General features: G+C 40.5%; 1 protein-coding gene across 1 annotated transcript in view; it reads left to right on the top strand.

Annotated features, from left to right (window-relative positions):
• The window catches only part of OTOL1 (otolin 1), a 191,707-nt gene extending 176,973 nt beyond the window's left edge, over positions 1-14,734 (top strand). The window contains exons 8-11 of the mRNA XM_034663538.1: positions 5,595-5,966; positions 9,762-9,851; positions 13,040-13,111; positions 13,696-14,734. Coding sequence (XP_034519429.1) covers positions 5,595-5,966; positions 9,762-9,851; positions 13,040-13,111; positions 13,696-14,594 — 1,433 coding nt within the window. The 3' untranslated portion in view covers positions 14,595-14,734. The remainder of the gene's footprint in view (positions 1-5,594; positions 5,967-9,761; positions 9,852-13,039; positions 13,112-13,695) is intronic.
• The last annotated feature ends 879 nt before the right edge of the window (positions 14,735-15,613 follow it).

The raw sequence follows: 15,613 nt of genomic DNA, 5'->3' as shown, positions 1-15,613 counted from the left end.
CACAACCACACAAAATGAAGCTACTATTATCTCCATTTTAGAATCGAGGAACCAACATTTAGAGACGTACAGTGACCGCTCCCAATGAAACAACTAGTAAGTAAAAGAGCTGAACCTTATTCATGACTGTCTACAAAGCCAGTGGCTTTTCGTCCTTATAGTACAGTTCTTGATAGTCAGTCATTAAATTTCTTTATGGCCCTAGCCACAACATGAAGCTTGCTGAGTCATTTTACAAATGTAGATTCTTAAGTCAGTGTAAATGCCTACCTTTACTGGGAAAAGAACTAACAGATCTTCAAAGAACGTCCTCCCAAGCATGGGCATTATCTTAATGAGAGAGAAAGTTATATCAGTAGAAGAAATGTAATGTCTCCCATATTTAGAGTGAAATTGTATGTTATGAGCAAATTTTCACTTACTGATGAACTATCTACTATTATAAAACCACATCATAGAATCTCAAGGTTAGAAGGGACATTCAAGGTTGAAGAATCTTCAAGATCTGTTCTGAGAGCATCTCAGCAAGGGTTGGCCCAGTTTCTGTTCAGGAATTCTGAGTGGGTGCGACTTCCAGAACTATGAGGGCTGATGGATGGGAAAGAGGAGCACACAGGAGGTCTGCTGCTGGGTGAAGATAAAATGGTGCTGCCTGGAGCCTGCTTAGTCAGTTTTGTCTCAGTGACAGCAAATATGGTGTTAAGCCAGAGGCTTACTGCCAACCTTGTCAAAACTCCATGGCTTACAAATTATAACTTGGGTGTCTGTTGTGGATTCAAGATGGCCAGAGATTGTTTGGCACTTGTCCCATTGAGAATGAGAGTCTATCCCCCTTCCTTTTGAGTCTGGTTGGCCTCTGTGACTGCTGTGACTAGTAGAACTTAACAGAAGTGTTGTCATGCCATTCTCAGGTATAGTTTGAATGGATTGGCCATTTCCATGTTCTTGTAATACTCTCTTTGAGAGCCCTAAGGCATGACTGAAGAAACTTGACAATCTTGAGGTTGGCATGCTAGGGAAACTAGGTGGTTGAAAAGCCCAGTTTTTCTCTATTTCTGTCAAGGTACTGAACTTGCAGTGACGCCTTTCCAGGCTAGCCCATGCACTAGGTACGTGATCCTAAGTTGATGTCTCATGGAGCGGAAGAATCGCCTAGCTGATCCTGGCCCAAATTCCTGACCCATGAAATTGTGAGCTATGACCAAATGGTTATTTTCAGCCACTGAGTTTGAGGTAGCTTGTTGCACAACGGCAGATAACTGGCATATGTCTGTGGGATTCATGAAGCTTGTCTGATCTAGTTTGGCCTCAACTGGACTTACCTGGGCTCATCATGTGTCTATGGATGAGTTGGGGCTGTTATCCAGATTGTGCTTGGCTAGGACAGCTTACCTGAGGCGGCTCTGCTCCATGTGTCTCTCATCCTTCTCTGTGGCCAGCAAGCTTGGCCATGTACATCCTTCTCCTGGCAAGGACCAAAAAGTGCTAGAGACCAGGTGGAAACACATAAGGGCTCTTGAGACCTAGGCTTGGACGTAGCACTCTGTCACTTCCACCCCATTCTTTTGGCTGAAGTCCCATCACAGCTGAACTCAAAAGTCAAGATTTTGGAGTATAGGCCTCATCTCTTTTGTGGGAGATGATGCAAAATCCATGTATCAAAGAGTGTGAATATAGGGAGGAGTAGAAAATTGGAGAATATAATGCAGTCTACTACATTTACTTCATTTTGGTTCAGCAAACATTTATGGGATACATATTATTTGCAACATTATGCTAGGCACTGGGAACACGGAAAGAGAGAGAGAGAGAGAAAGAGAGAGACCTAACTTCCTGCTCTTGAAATGCTTATAGCCCAGATGATCTTCAGGATGAGAAGGCTTACCGTGTTTGTGTTTACGGGGACTTCAGCCTCCTTTTAAGTCTTTACTTCTAATCCCTCTGTTAAGATTTATACCCGCATTAAACTTCAGACTTAGTATTTGAGTTATATTTTATTGTTTCAGTGACTTAAAATTTGGTCAGAAGCCCTTACTTGCTTAATTCACTGTGGAAGTTTTCTTTGGTTAGGTTTTTATGTCTTTGTATAAACATAAAAAATTCCAATTAAAAAGAAATTATATATATGCACCGTCAGCTTGCTATCAACTCTTGCTTTGCTGTGTTTCAAAGGGCTTTATGTTTTCCTCATCTCTGATTCCTGGGAATCTTCGTCATAGTCTTAAGGTTATTATATTATATTATATTATATTATATTATATTATATTATTATATTATATTATATTATATATATTATATAAAGGAGTATATTATCCTTTAACACCTATATTTAAATTGGGAAGCATGAAGCCACAATGCAAGCAAAACATATATGAGGACAATTCACGCTCCCAAATAGGGACAGTGAGCACCTTCCTTATATTAGTTGCTCCGTTCCTTCTTTTCTGTCGTTCTTTGGTGTCTGGTTGGACGTGCTTTGTTTCCCTCTGTAACTTTGTTTGCTTCACGCTAATACATTCTACTATCAGAACCAGACTTCTCATCTCTCTTCATGTGTCCCAGTAAGTTCCTGTTTCTTCTCTGTGGGAAACCACTTTCTTCTTCTACTGAAGGGTCTGGAGCTGAGCTCCATGAAGTGTTTGACTTACTCCTTCTGCAGCCTCAATGATCACACATTAATCCTCGGGCAGCATAGCACAGTGGAAAGCGCACGGGCTGATTTTGGAGTCAAATGGGCCTAGATTTTAATCCTAGCTCTATTGCTTACTCACACTGTGACCTCGGGCAAGCTGCTTAACTTCTCTGTGCCTGAGTTTTTAAGTTTTTATTTAAATTCCACTTGGTTAACATACAGTGTAATATTAGTTGCAGGTGCACAATATGGTGAGTCAGCACTTCCATACTCACCCTGTGCTCATCACGACCAGTGCACTCCCTAATCCCCATCACCTGTTTTACTCAACCCCCCCCCTCCTCTCTCGTACCCAGCAGTTCTCTATAGTTAAGAATCTGTTTCTTGGTCTGTCTCTCTCTCTCTTTTTATCCCTTTGCTCATTTGTTTTGTTTCTTAAATTCCACATATGGGTGAAATCATACGGAATTTGTCTTTCTCTGACGAGCTTATTTCACTTAGAATAATACTCTAGCTCCATCCATGTTGTTGCAAATGGCAAGATTTCATTCTTTTTTATGACTGAGTAATATTCCATTCTATCTATCTATCTATCATCTATCTATCTATCTATCTACCTATCATCTCATATCTTCTGTATCCATTCATCAGTGGATGGACACAGGCTATTTCCATAATATGGTATTGTAGATAATGCTGCTATAAACGTTGGGGTACATGTATCCTTTTGAATTAGTATTTTTTTAAATATTTTATTTATTTATTCGACAGAGATAGAGACAGCCAGTGAGAGAGGGAACACAAGCAGGGGGAGTGGGAGAGGAAGAAGCAGGCTCGTAGCAGTGGAGCCTGATGTGGGGCTCGATCCCATAATGCCAGGATCACGCCCTGAGCTGAAGGCAGACGCTTAACCGCTGTGCCACCCAGGCACCCCTGAATTAGTATTTTTATATCCTTTGGGTAAGTACCTAGTAATACAGTTGCTGGGCCATAGGGTAGTTCTATTCTCAACTTTTTGAGGAACCTCCATACTGTTCTCCACAGTGGCTGCACCAGTTTGCATTCCCACCAACAGTGTAAGAGGGTTCCCTTTTCTCCACATCCTCACCAACACTTGTTGTTTCTTGTGTTGTTGATTTTAGCCATTCTGACAGGTGTGAGGTGGTATCTCATTGTAGCTTTGATTTGCATTTCCCTGATGATGAGTGATGTTGAGCATTTTTGGTCTGTTGGCTGTCTGTATGTCTTCTTTGGAAAAATGTCTATTCATGTCTTCTGCCCATTTAAACTGAATTATTATTTTTTTGGGTGTTTGTATATTGTATATTTTGGATATTTTGGATACTAACCCTTTGTCAGATATGTCATTTGCAAATATCTTCTCCCATTCTGTAGGTTGCCTTTTAGTTTTGTTGATTGTTTCCTTCACCGTGCAGAAGGTTTTTATCTTGATGTAGTCCCAATAGTTTATTTTTGCTTTCGTTTCCCTTGTCTCAAGGGTTTCTGAGGATAGAGACCATGGCTTAAATGTTTGATTTCTCAGTGCTTGTGACATTGTTAATATTCAGTAAATACTGGTTGAATGAATGAATATGGTAGCAAAGACAACTCGAAGGAAAGTTAGCATTTTTGGATTTTATATGATTTTAGAAATGTAGCATCCTAACATTGTCCATTCTCATCTGTTCTGATTTATTCTGTCTCCTCTCTAGCTCTTCCATTGATCCTATGCTTGGATTTATTGTTCTTTAATCTCATCCCTAAAAATGCCATGTGATTTGTGGGAAAGGGTTGAGGCTTAGAAGTTAAACAGAACTGGATTTCAGTTCTGAATTCACAACTTCCTGATTGTGTGATCTTGAGTGAGGCATTTAACCTCTTGGTCCTTGTGTCCTTATTTGTGAAGGCGATCAATGGTGTGTCTTCTATCTGGCAGACCTGTTTTGAGAACTGATTGGATGATGAATGTAAGGCACCCACTCATAGTAAGAGCTCTCTATATACTAGGTGTTATCACTGTCCTTATTTCCATTCCCTTTACCCTTGTACTCTTCCTTTTTCCAACCAGAAAACATGCATTTCTAACCTCAGCCATCTGTTAGCAGCCTCTGGACTGCTTTGAGTTGCCGGGTACCGCACCACTAAGAACTTCACAATTTCACTTCATTGGGAACTTTATATCATATCACTCTGGTTCATAAAAGCCTTAATAAGAATAGTCACTCTTTGCCCCATTAAAATAATACAAGGATAAATGTGACTTTTCAGAAAAACTCCTCAAATTATAAAGCAAAGAATTGGAGAGTTAAATGACATGTGAAGAATCTAAGGACATCGCATATATTCAAGTTTATGATTTTTTTATTCTCTCTCTCTCTCCATTTATTACAATAGATTCTAAAAAATTGCTCTCACAACAAGACCATTAGCCCTAGTAGATTTAAGGACTCTTTCACCAGTATTTTTTCTTGAAATAATTGAGTTTGCTGGAATAAACTACTCAGCTCAATATTTTTCATCTCCCTCTAATACAGATGTATTTGATTCCTATAAATCTGAGTGAGGTCAGTCAGGAAATTATACATATTTGTTTTCCACAGGGTGTATAAGCTATTAAGTCATGTTGCATTTATTATAGATCATGTTTACTAGTTGGCAAGATAATTTGAATGATTGAGAACAATATTTTAGAACATGTAACACTAGGAAAACAACCAGAAAGGAGAATTGAAGCAAAATTTTCCTTAAAATAAATACTTTAAGTAAATAAAATATCCTGTTGTGATTCAAGCATATATTTGCATTAAAATACATTAAAATATCATTCAATATTATGCATACTGTTTATTCTTATGGTTCATATATGAATCTATATTTCCTTCCTATATGTCTAGATCACTTACTAATTACATTGGGGTCTCATGTAATAGGTATATATATTCCCATTATATCTTTCTTCCAGCCTCAAATATGTGGATGTGTTCTTGGCTTTGTGCCATTATAATTATTTTGGCCATCGCTGATATGGACACAGTAGCAAAGACCACACCACGGACCAAATTTACGAAGAAATCTGAGGGAAAAGAGGTGCTGAAGGGTCTCAAGCCGTCCAGTGGCCCGGCTCCAGAAGAAGAGGACATTCCTTTCACGGAAGCAGTTGACATGGCAGAGCCGGCCCCCAGCCCCCCAGCCCTAGAGTCTGCCTTCAGCGCCGCCGCTCTCTTCCCCTTTGAAAACTTCACTCTTGACGCGGCCGATTTCTTTTTGAACTGCTGTGATTGTTGCTCATTTGTACCTGGGCCAAAAGGAGAACCTGGAGAGACTGGAAAGCCAGGTACTTGAAAATACCCAAAGCCATATTTGTTACCTGGATCTCCTTGGAGTAGAGAGCTGGATTGGAGGCAGAATTGGCTGGAGGGTTTCTACGTGGTCCTGCAAATGGCGACAGGCCTAGGTGTAACATGGTGATGAATGCAAATGGGGGCTGTGTTGCCCGTTATTCACATGTGCTGCTATTAATAAACATAATGATTACGATTAAACATTCAGTTCCGCAGTCACAGTAGCCACATTTCAAATACTCACTAGCGACATGTGGCCAATGACTGCTGCATTGGGCTATACAGATACAAGTATTTCCATCGCTGCAGAAAGTTCTATTGGACAGTGCTGGTTAGAGCAGAAACTGGGCTACCAGTCTCAGCACTGGCACGTGATTCTTCACTCCTCTGCTACCAGTACAGTCATCTCATTAGTGGCTGCTATAAAAGGAGTAAATGAAAATCCTGCTGTCTAGGTAGAGTGTGTGCTGATGGGTTTCTGGAGTGCTTTTCGTAGTTTGGATTAGAAATGTCACATCTGTGAGGTGGAGCATAAGGGGCAGGATTCAGTTTGCTCCTCATTGAAATTCCAAGGCAACACTGTACCCTTGCCCTACCATTTTCTCCATTGAAGATCATGGTTACATATTTCAAAATTCCGGATACCTTTAATGTATACATGATGCATATGCTGGGTTTTACTGTAATACATTCTAGCTTTTACATGTCATATAGCCGAGAACTCAGGTAAAATTGAGATCAGAATGTCAATTTCAAATTTGCTATCCCCTGGGGAAAAAATGACTATATAGATATATTTGTTGTGTCTTGCCTGAAGAACTTAAAGTTATAAAATCAGGAATTGTGCATCCTCATGAAGCTTTTCATTCATTTCATCTTATAATAGGAAACTTTTGGGAAATGTGATTAATATTCATGCAGAGCTGGAATTAAAGGGTACAATTGCTGGGCAGTGGTCAGGGCACAGAAATTTCTGGGTTGCTGAAACATTATTGGAAATGCAATGATACTGAGAAAATTACATTTACCAGAATTTCTCTTAGCATCACATCTCTGGCTGGTGAGCTGCTTGGGGGGTGAACACCCCTAAGGGCATGTTCAAGTAAACACAGCTGGTGCTAAACTGTCTTCTAAGGCCGTGGTCTGTCACATCTGAGCTTTTGTTTTACCCAGCGGTGGATTAGCTGGGCTGTTCTCAGAGCTCAGTCTCTCCTTTAAATACATAGGACAAATATTTTGGAGATATGCCAAATTCTTTGCCTGCCTGGGGTGCTCATATATTTTAGTCTGACTGGTTCTGCACAGAGCGTAGTGTTTAAGAGCTCAGAATGTCTTGTCTCTCACGGTCCTACCTTGGGGAAGCTTCATTACCCACGTTTCAGGTTTCAAAGTAGAAAATGGGATAAGAATAACACCAACTTCATGGGGTCATCAAGAGATGGAATGAGGTAATATATATATAAAGGCTCAGTGCGGTGCCTGGGTAGGATAAACGCTCAATAACTGTGTTTCTTTTTCCAGTTGGCTGTAGTAGGAGTCTTTTCCTATCTTCGGAAATACTCAGCCCAATAAGGTCTTGTTTCTGAGATTCATAGACATTTGTTCTAGCTTTTCCAGTGTTTCAAAAATACTGTTTTGTTAAAAAAATTAGAGCTCCAGCGTAAGAGGGACATCAATCAAACTCGAAAATTAAAATGAACCTACTCGAACACAATGATTTTAATTTTTCTTCATTATCATTCAGTTCTTGGCCACATGAACACACACACACACACACACACACACATTGCATACATGACATTTACATTATCCACTGGAATGTAGATACTAAATGTAGACTTCAAAAGTCACAAGCCTAATTTTATAGTTTCTGGATGAAAATATCTTAAAGTGTACAGATATAGCTAATAGCTAGCAAAGGTCAGGTTCCACGTGAAATTTTATCTCCAGCTTCTCTCACTTAGTTCAGTTATAATTATAGTTACCTACTATGTACCAAGAACCATTAAGCACTTTTTACTGTTTCTAATCTTTATACAAACTGTTAACAATATGATTACATCTCAGTGGATGATTTAATCATGCTTCCAAAGTGTTTAGGTAATTCTAGAGGTTATACTGCCTCTAATTGCAAAATGTGGAGTCAGATTTGGCTTGTGCACCCTGAAGGCCCTGCTCTTCCCATATGTCCAGCCTTCCAGTATTCACACCAATCTCACCCACATGTATGTGTCACCTAGAGGGATGGGGGAGCCTTGCTGCCTCTTGTGCCCTCCCGTGAGGTTTCCGTGTGCTCCCTGTGCCAACCTGGGTGCTGCCCTTTATCATTTCCTCAATAGTATAACCACGCTGGGCATTTGGGGCTCATGAGGAAGGGAGACATTGCACAGTGGACTGCGACCGGCCATCTTGCTTGCTTCTGCCCGCACTGCCCATTCCTTCTCCACTCCTTTCCTCTCTGCTCTCCTTTCTTTTCTAGACAGAACTTAATCACCACCTTTGGTTATATGAGTTTGCCTTCAGCTTTAACTCCATCACAAGCACTTTCTTCCAAACAGATGTAGTGTTTTTTCAAAGAAAAATTCTGTTGAATATAATTTTCCCTGTTCCATTGGCCTTAGTTACAAAAACTAAGATGAAGTTAAGATGAAAGAGTACAATTTCATTGAGTTCGCTTATATCTATGGTTAACTTCCAATGAACCTGGCCACAAATTATTCCAATCAGGGGTTGTGGAAGAATTCCTATGGCTCAAACAGGGCTGGGCATGCAGGAAGGGTAATTATCCTAGGTTCAGGGTCCCTGTGTGGCCCAGCTAAGCAGAAGGGACCTGCACTGCCTGGATGAGACAGGACGCCCGATGACATCTGAGCCCTGTACCATCTGACCTTCGCCTGCCGCTCAGCCTCCTTCATCCGATCATTAGCTCCACCTACTCTGCTCTTCTTTCAGTTTCTTAAAAACACCATGGTCTTTTCCACACTTGCTTTTCCTGAAATACTCATTTATAGTTTTGTTTTTCTTCTTCTTTCTTTCTTTCTTTCTTTCTTTCTTTCTTTCTTTCTTTCTTTCCTCTTCTTCTTCTTTTGCCTCAGAAAATCCTAATTTGTTCATTGGATCTTAGCTTCATGCCATTTTCCCAGGGATGTCTCCTCTGATCCCATAAATTAGGTTCTCTTACCACAGTCTGTAATAGGACCTTCCTATTTTCCTCCATATCACTAACTACACTGTGGTAACTTCTACTTATTTGTGTGGTTATTGTTCCCTGTTTATCTTTCATGGGCTCTCAGCTCCATGAGGGAAAGGATGGCTGGGATGTCAATGGCTGATGCCGAGAACCCATCAGGGTGCGGGTGTACAGGTCCCTCTGTGATCGTTCCCAAAGAATTGCAGAAGTGAGTGAATGGGAAAACCCAAAGTGCTAGGTGTTGTGGTTTTACTTACAATTTGAAAGTGTGGTCCACATGAGGTGAAGAGCCAGATAATCATTTTGTTCTTGTTCGATATTGCACTCTTCCCTGAATCATTTGATTGCTGCCACAAATCCAGTGACAAATGCTAATGGGCTCGATTTATCTATTCAGGTAGTACAAAATTACAAATCAGACAAAAATATTGTCCTGAGAATTAGGTAGTAGTTTTTTCTTACCCAGATTTTATTATTTGGACACTAACAGTCATTGGTCTCAATAAAATGACTTCTTAAAAAATTTTTTTTTCAGAACTAATGCATTTCAAAAGAGAATTTTTTTTTTATCTTAATGGTTTTTAAATCTCATTTCCAGGTCTTAAGGGAGAGGCTGGTGATATGGGGATCCCAGGGCCACCAGGAGTTGTTGGGCCCCAAGGGCCAAAAGGTCAGAAAGGAGAGAAGGGTAGGTAATTATACTGATTTCACATCAAAACTCAAGACATGTTCTGCACCATTTTTCAGGAGAGAAACTTGCTAAGTAAATACCATATTCTTGCAGGTGGAACAATTTTTTAAAAATATTTTTTATTTATTTGAGAGAGAAGGAGCATGAGCAGAGGGGAGGAGCAGAGGGAGAGGGAGAAGCAGACTCCCCACTGAGCAGGGAGCCCAATGCGGGGCTCCATCCCAGTACCCTGGGATCGTGACCTGAACCAAAGGCAAACGTTTAACTGACTGAGCCACCCAGGCATCCCTTAGGTGGAAGCATTTTTAAAAATGCAAAAACTTGATAAAGCATTTTGTAAGTTGTATTTGATATAAAAATGTTAACTTTATAAATAGCCCATTGAAAAATTTTACACTTTCCTGGTAACATTTCTCTCTCTCTCTCTCCATCTCGTTTCCCCTGCACACACAGAGGCTCTCACACATCTTTTCTATCTCTCATTGGCCACACAGCTGACCTAGGGACTGGGAGCCTCTGGGGGGAGTGTCCTTTCTTGTATACTACTGAGTGAGCTCTTCCTTATGAGACAAATTAATTTTGTATTAGATAGAACTAACTAGAGCAGGCAATCCTATAGAATAATCTGTTTAGGTGGGTAGCATCTCTGTTAAGGAGAGTAGGACATGGCCTTTGGCTTGCTCAAATCTGGGCAATGCCTATGGTGGGAAGAGCACTGAATTAAAATGAAAGAAATTGAGCTTGTAACAATGACCTTGGACCAGTCACTTTACCTTATCTGGAAACCAAAGGGAATAGACTAGATAACTTATTTATACCATATTTACTATCAAAGAAGATTTGTGGTTATGTGTGCTTTCATAGATCTTTTCCAGCTCAGAAATTCTGTAATTCTGCAGAAGTATCAGCCAGGAGGGTGTCCTGTCCTGGGAAATCCCTGGTTCTCGAAGTGCTTCAAGACATTGAGGGAAGGTTACAGCTTCACTGGGACATTTAGAAATTCCTCAGTGAATACTGCCAGCCTGTAGAAATACCATCTATCCATCAAGTTAAATGTTTTAGCCTCAGTGTCACATGTCAAAAGACCTAATATCATCTATACATCACCCTCCACATGGCTCAGGAACTGTCTAACTCGTTTCTGGTAGAACATTCAAGGAAGTAATTACTCAAAAAAGATGCTAAGGTGAGAGAGTTACTTCACACTTGTCAGCTATGCGATTTTCATTCTCAGAAACATTTAATCCTTTTGTGCCTGAATTATGTTAGCAGAAAACCCTGTGAAAGAAAGATGAGTGATGAACCTCCCCAGTGATTCATACATTTTGGAAGCTAGACTTCTGAAAGTAGGAGAAAAAACAGGGGAGTATCTTAAGATAAGGTTCTTCAGAATATGCTTTGATGAAGGATCAAAAGCAGAAATTCATTCAGCCAGTGTCTATAAAGTGGCAACTTTTCTTTCCTTTTACTTCCAGACTTAGCTCGGACTCTTGGTTAAGATTGAAAGTTAGAAAAATCAATGAGTTGAATGATTGCAATTCTGGTTAACCACAACCTGGTTAAGTATATCCAGTGTAAGCAGTTAAATGCACTTAAGAACCAGATAACTGTGCAGTGATGGTTGGCATATGAGTATTGACAAGGATGGGGAATAGAATTGGTCCCTTACTTCCATTCAGAGTTGGGTTCTGTCCAAAGGGATCCAGACATTTTCCTGATGGCCTACGGGTGAATTTCCAAATTGTAAATAGTATGTGGAATGGTAATGGGAGGGGTTAGCTACTTAGAAAACTGCTGAGCAGCTTATGGTGAAATTTCTCCAGTTGGTCTTATGAAATCTGGGGGAGTCCCTTCTCATGACTTGTGTTTGATTTAGGATTTCTTTTTCCCTGCAAAAATAAAACAAAAAAAGTTAGTTATATCATAAATAACATGGTTGGCAAATTGATGCCAACCGATGTTATATGCAGTCATGTTTGAGTCTGCAAATTTGTAAACTTTCATACCTGTTTTTTCTGTAATAAAAAGTGGTGATAAAAATATCTGCTTGGGATGCCTGGGTGGCTCAGTTGGTTAAGTGTCTGCCTTCTGCTCGGGTCATGATCCCAGGTTCTGGCATTGAGTCCCGCATCAGGCTCCTTGCTCAGCGGGGAGGCTGCTTCTCCCTCTGCCTGCCGCTCCCCCTGCTTGTGCTCTCTCTGACAAATAAATAAATAAAATCTTAAAAAGAATCTGTTCCACCTTAGAGATGCTATAAAGTTTTGTAAGTGAAAACTATTCCAATTAATATCATGTGCTCTGTTACATGAGCCTCCCTGTTATACAAGAGGCTGTATTAATATCAAATAAGAATTAATTTTGAATTTAAAAGGCTGGATAAAATTTTAAAAAATCATGTTAAGAGCTTGAAGCATTACCTGGTACAAAGGAAATGCTCAGTAAAAGTTAGCTATTATTATTACTATTATTATTTATAATTAAAATATACTTGGTGTGGTCCTACTGTAACAGGATGGGCCTTTAGGCAGGCCCAATATGAAAATCCACTCTGTGTTACTATGGCAAATATCTAAAAACCTGCATCTTTAGATTTCTTTTCAAGCGTGAATTCTCACAGTTCTACGATTTGTCCAAAGTGTGGATGAAAAATTTTCCAAACAAAATGGAAATTGGTTCTTGTTTATGCTCTGTGTCAAGGACTTTATATTTATATTTACTTTCCTGGAAGGGTTTTCGATATGATTAGTTTTAGCTAACTGCAGAATGTTGTGCTCTAGATTTAAACTTATATGGTGGTGACAGTCTTTTTTTAGGCATTGTGAGGAATGTAAAGAAGAGGACATTTTCAGAGACATTCAGAATTCGTAAGAGGAAAAACACAAATAAACACACAAGGCAAAATGTCATGAATTTAACAGAGATTTGAAGAGCTATGGGAATGTGTGTGTCAGGGGTGGTGGAAAAGCTGAGTTCTGTTTGAAGAGATTGGCACTATCCTCATTTAAATGGCTTATCATCAATCAGAACAAAGTATTTCTAATGATGCTCAATTTATTATTTTTCCATGTTTTACTTTTATGCGTTTTGGTAAGGGAAGCATTGGAGTGTGACGTGGTTGGGGAATGGATCTTAGTTACATCATAGCTACTATAGTTGGAAGAAAGGTAATCTTGGTCTCATTTCAGGACTAAAGGGAGAACGTGGGGACCAAGGAACAAGTGGAGTTCCAGGGTACCCAGGAAAACCTGGAGAACCAGGTAGAGTATAAACCGTCTGTCGTGTGCAGTCACGTACACAGCATAGCTCCTAATTTTCTTCCTGCTTGTGCTTAAAGTCATCTGGGAGGTAAGATGGAATATGAATTGCTATTATTCTAATAATCCAGTGATTGCTGGAGTGTAACAAGTACTGTCTGGTAGTTTGGAGACTAGATACAAGCATGTGAACTCGTGTCCTCAGTCTAGCTGTCCTTGGGAAAAAAGATCCCTGAATCTTTCTGGGTTTCCATTTCTTTGCCCATAAAATTTTGGGTTTGGATGGATGTAATGGAGATTTAGAATACTTAGGCGGGGCCAGAATGCAAAATGGAATGGACTATAATGGGGCACTAAAATAGAACCAGCTTTATGAGATGTAAACGTAAGCTCTGGCTTCTTGGTGGCAGTAACTCTCCCCGTGTGAGAGAGCAGCGCGATCTGAATGGTGCAGCCGTGGCTGGGGCAGGAGCCAGGTCTGCAGTCCCAGTCATGAGTTTTCGTTTCTGTTCCGTGAGCTCGGTGATGATGGCGTTCTGTTCGTAGCCTATGTGATCCTTAAACATCATTTTAATTTTCTGTTTCAGGTGGCCTTGGTCCAAAGGGGGATAGAGGAAACATCGGACTGGAGGGAGTGAAAGGACAAAAGGGCTCCAAGGGGGACACATGTGCAAATGGTACCCAAGGAGATAAAGGAGACCGGGGGGCTGTGGGCTCACCAGGCTTGAACGGAGAGCCTGGGGCCAAGGGGGAGAAGGGTGAGATGGGGGAGAAAGGCTACTGCGGAGAGTCTGGGGAGAGGGGAGGAAAAGGAGAAAAAGGCGAGGAAGGTCTGAAAGGAGAAAAAGGTAGCAAAGGAGATATTGGAACGGAGGGCAAAGGCGGCCCAGATGGCCTGCCCGGGACCCCAGGGGATCCAGGGGTCAAAGGAGAAAAGGGGGAGTTAGGGCCCCCTGGTCTTGTGGGACCACCGGGGCCAAAAGGTGAGCTTGGGAGCAAAGGGGTCCGAGGATCTATTGGCAAGAAGGGCTCTCGGGGCCTCAAAGGCTCCAAGGGGGAGGTGGCCAGAGTTGTGCGGTCAGCTTTCAGCGCTGCTTTATCGAAACCTTTCCCTCCTCCCAACATCCCTATCAAATTTGACAAGATTCTCTATAATGACCAAGGAAATTACAGCCCTGTCACTGGCAAATTTAACTGTAGTATTCCTGGGGCATATGTTTTTTCCTACCATGTCACTGTGAGGAGCCGACCAGCTCACATCAGCCTGGTGGCCTGGAAGAGGAAGCGGTTCAAGTCCAGAGAAACGCTCTATGGTCATGAAATAGACCAGGCCTCTCTCCTCATCATCCTGAAATTAAGTGCAGGGGACCAAGTCTGGTTGGAAGTTTCAAAAGATTGGAATGGGGTATATGTCAGCCCTGAGGATGACAGCATTTTTACTGGGTTCCTTTTGTACCCAGAGGAAAATTCTGGAATTTCACCATAAACTTGTGTCTCAAACACTGTAGTTTGGGTTCAGTGGAATAAGTCAGGCAACATAAGGTAGCACGATTAAAAAGAATAGCTTTCATTATTTTTTTTCATGATTATAAAAATAATGCGGAAAAAGTAAGAAAAAATTATATCACCTAGAGTCAATTACTATGCCTATTTTAAGACATCACCTTTTCTTAAAATTAAAAAAAAATTTTTTTAGTGAACAAGAGAGGAGAATGGGGAGGGGGCAGAGGGAGAGGGAGAGAATCTTAAGCAGGCTCCACACTCAGTCTGGAGCCCTAGGTGGGGCTTGATCTCATGACCCTGAGATTGTGACCTGAGTGGAAATCAAGAGTTGGATGCTTATCCAACTGAGCCACCCGGGTGCCCCTTAAGACATCACCTTTTCAAAAGAATATATTTTTATGTATTGAAAGTACATATCTATTAACTTTGTAGCTAGTTTTTTCTCATTTAGCATTATAGTGGCATTTCTCATGCCATTTAGATAATATCTGTAATTAATAAAATAGATTGATGTCTGTAATTAATAAATATATTCTTCCTAAGTATCTTCTTCATCTCCTATCAATGTGTGCCACTCTTTTCTGCGTGAGTGTAAGGCTGACAATTGACACGTGATGGGCGGGTATCTCTCAAAAGTTTAGAAACTGTTAGAATTGCCTTCCAAAAAAATGAAGCTATTCCCATGTTGGTTTAATTCAGGGAGAATACACAGAAAGACTGCTAAAGACTAGCTAAACTATCTTTAAAATGAGTCAGTAGAAAGGTTTGCCCATAAAAAAACCTGTATTAGATGGACTTGTATGTTGGTTAAAAGATAAAAGGAAAGTTGATAAAGATATTCCTCAGTCATAGCAAAGATCCAGCCGTTCATCAAATTATTGTACTCTGAAAAACTAAATGTCCCCCAAAGATACAAGAGTAAAATTAAATCACTATTGCTCTAAAATTTCAGCCTTCCTTTCTTCTTGGAAGGACATTTAATTTGGATAAATTGTCTGGCTT

Source organism: Ailuropoda melanoleuca, chromosome 1, assembly GCF_002007445.2.
Source record: "Ailuropoda melanoleuca isolate Jingjing chromosome 1, ASM200744v2, whole genome shotgun sequence".
NCBI classification, from domain to species: domain Eukaryota; kingdom Metazoa; phylum Chordata; class Mammalia; order Carnivora; family Ursidae; genus Ailuropoda; species Ailuropoda melanoleuca.
The sequence above is the reverse complement of the archived record's forward strand: the minus strand, read 5'-3'. Positions and strand labels throughout refer to the sequence as shown.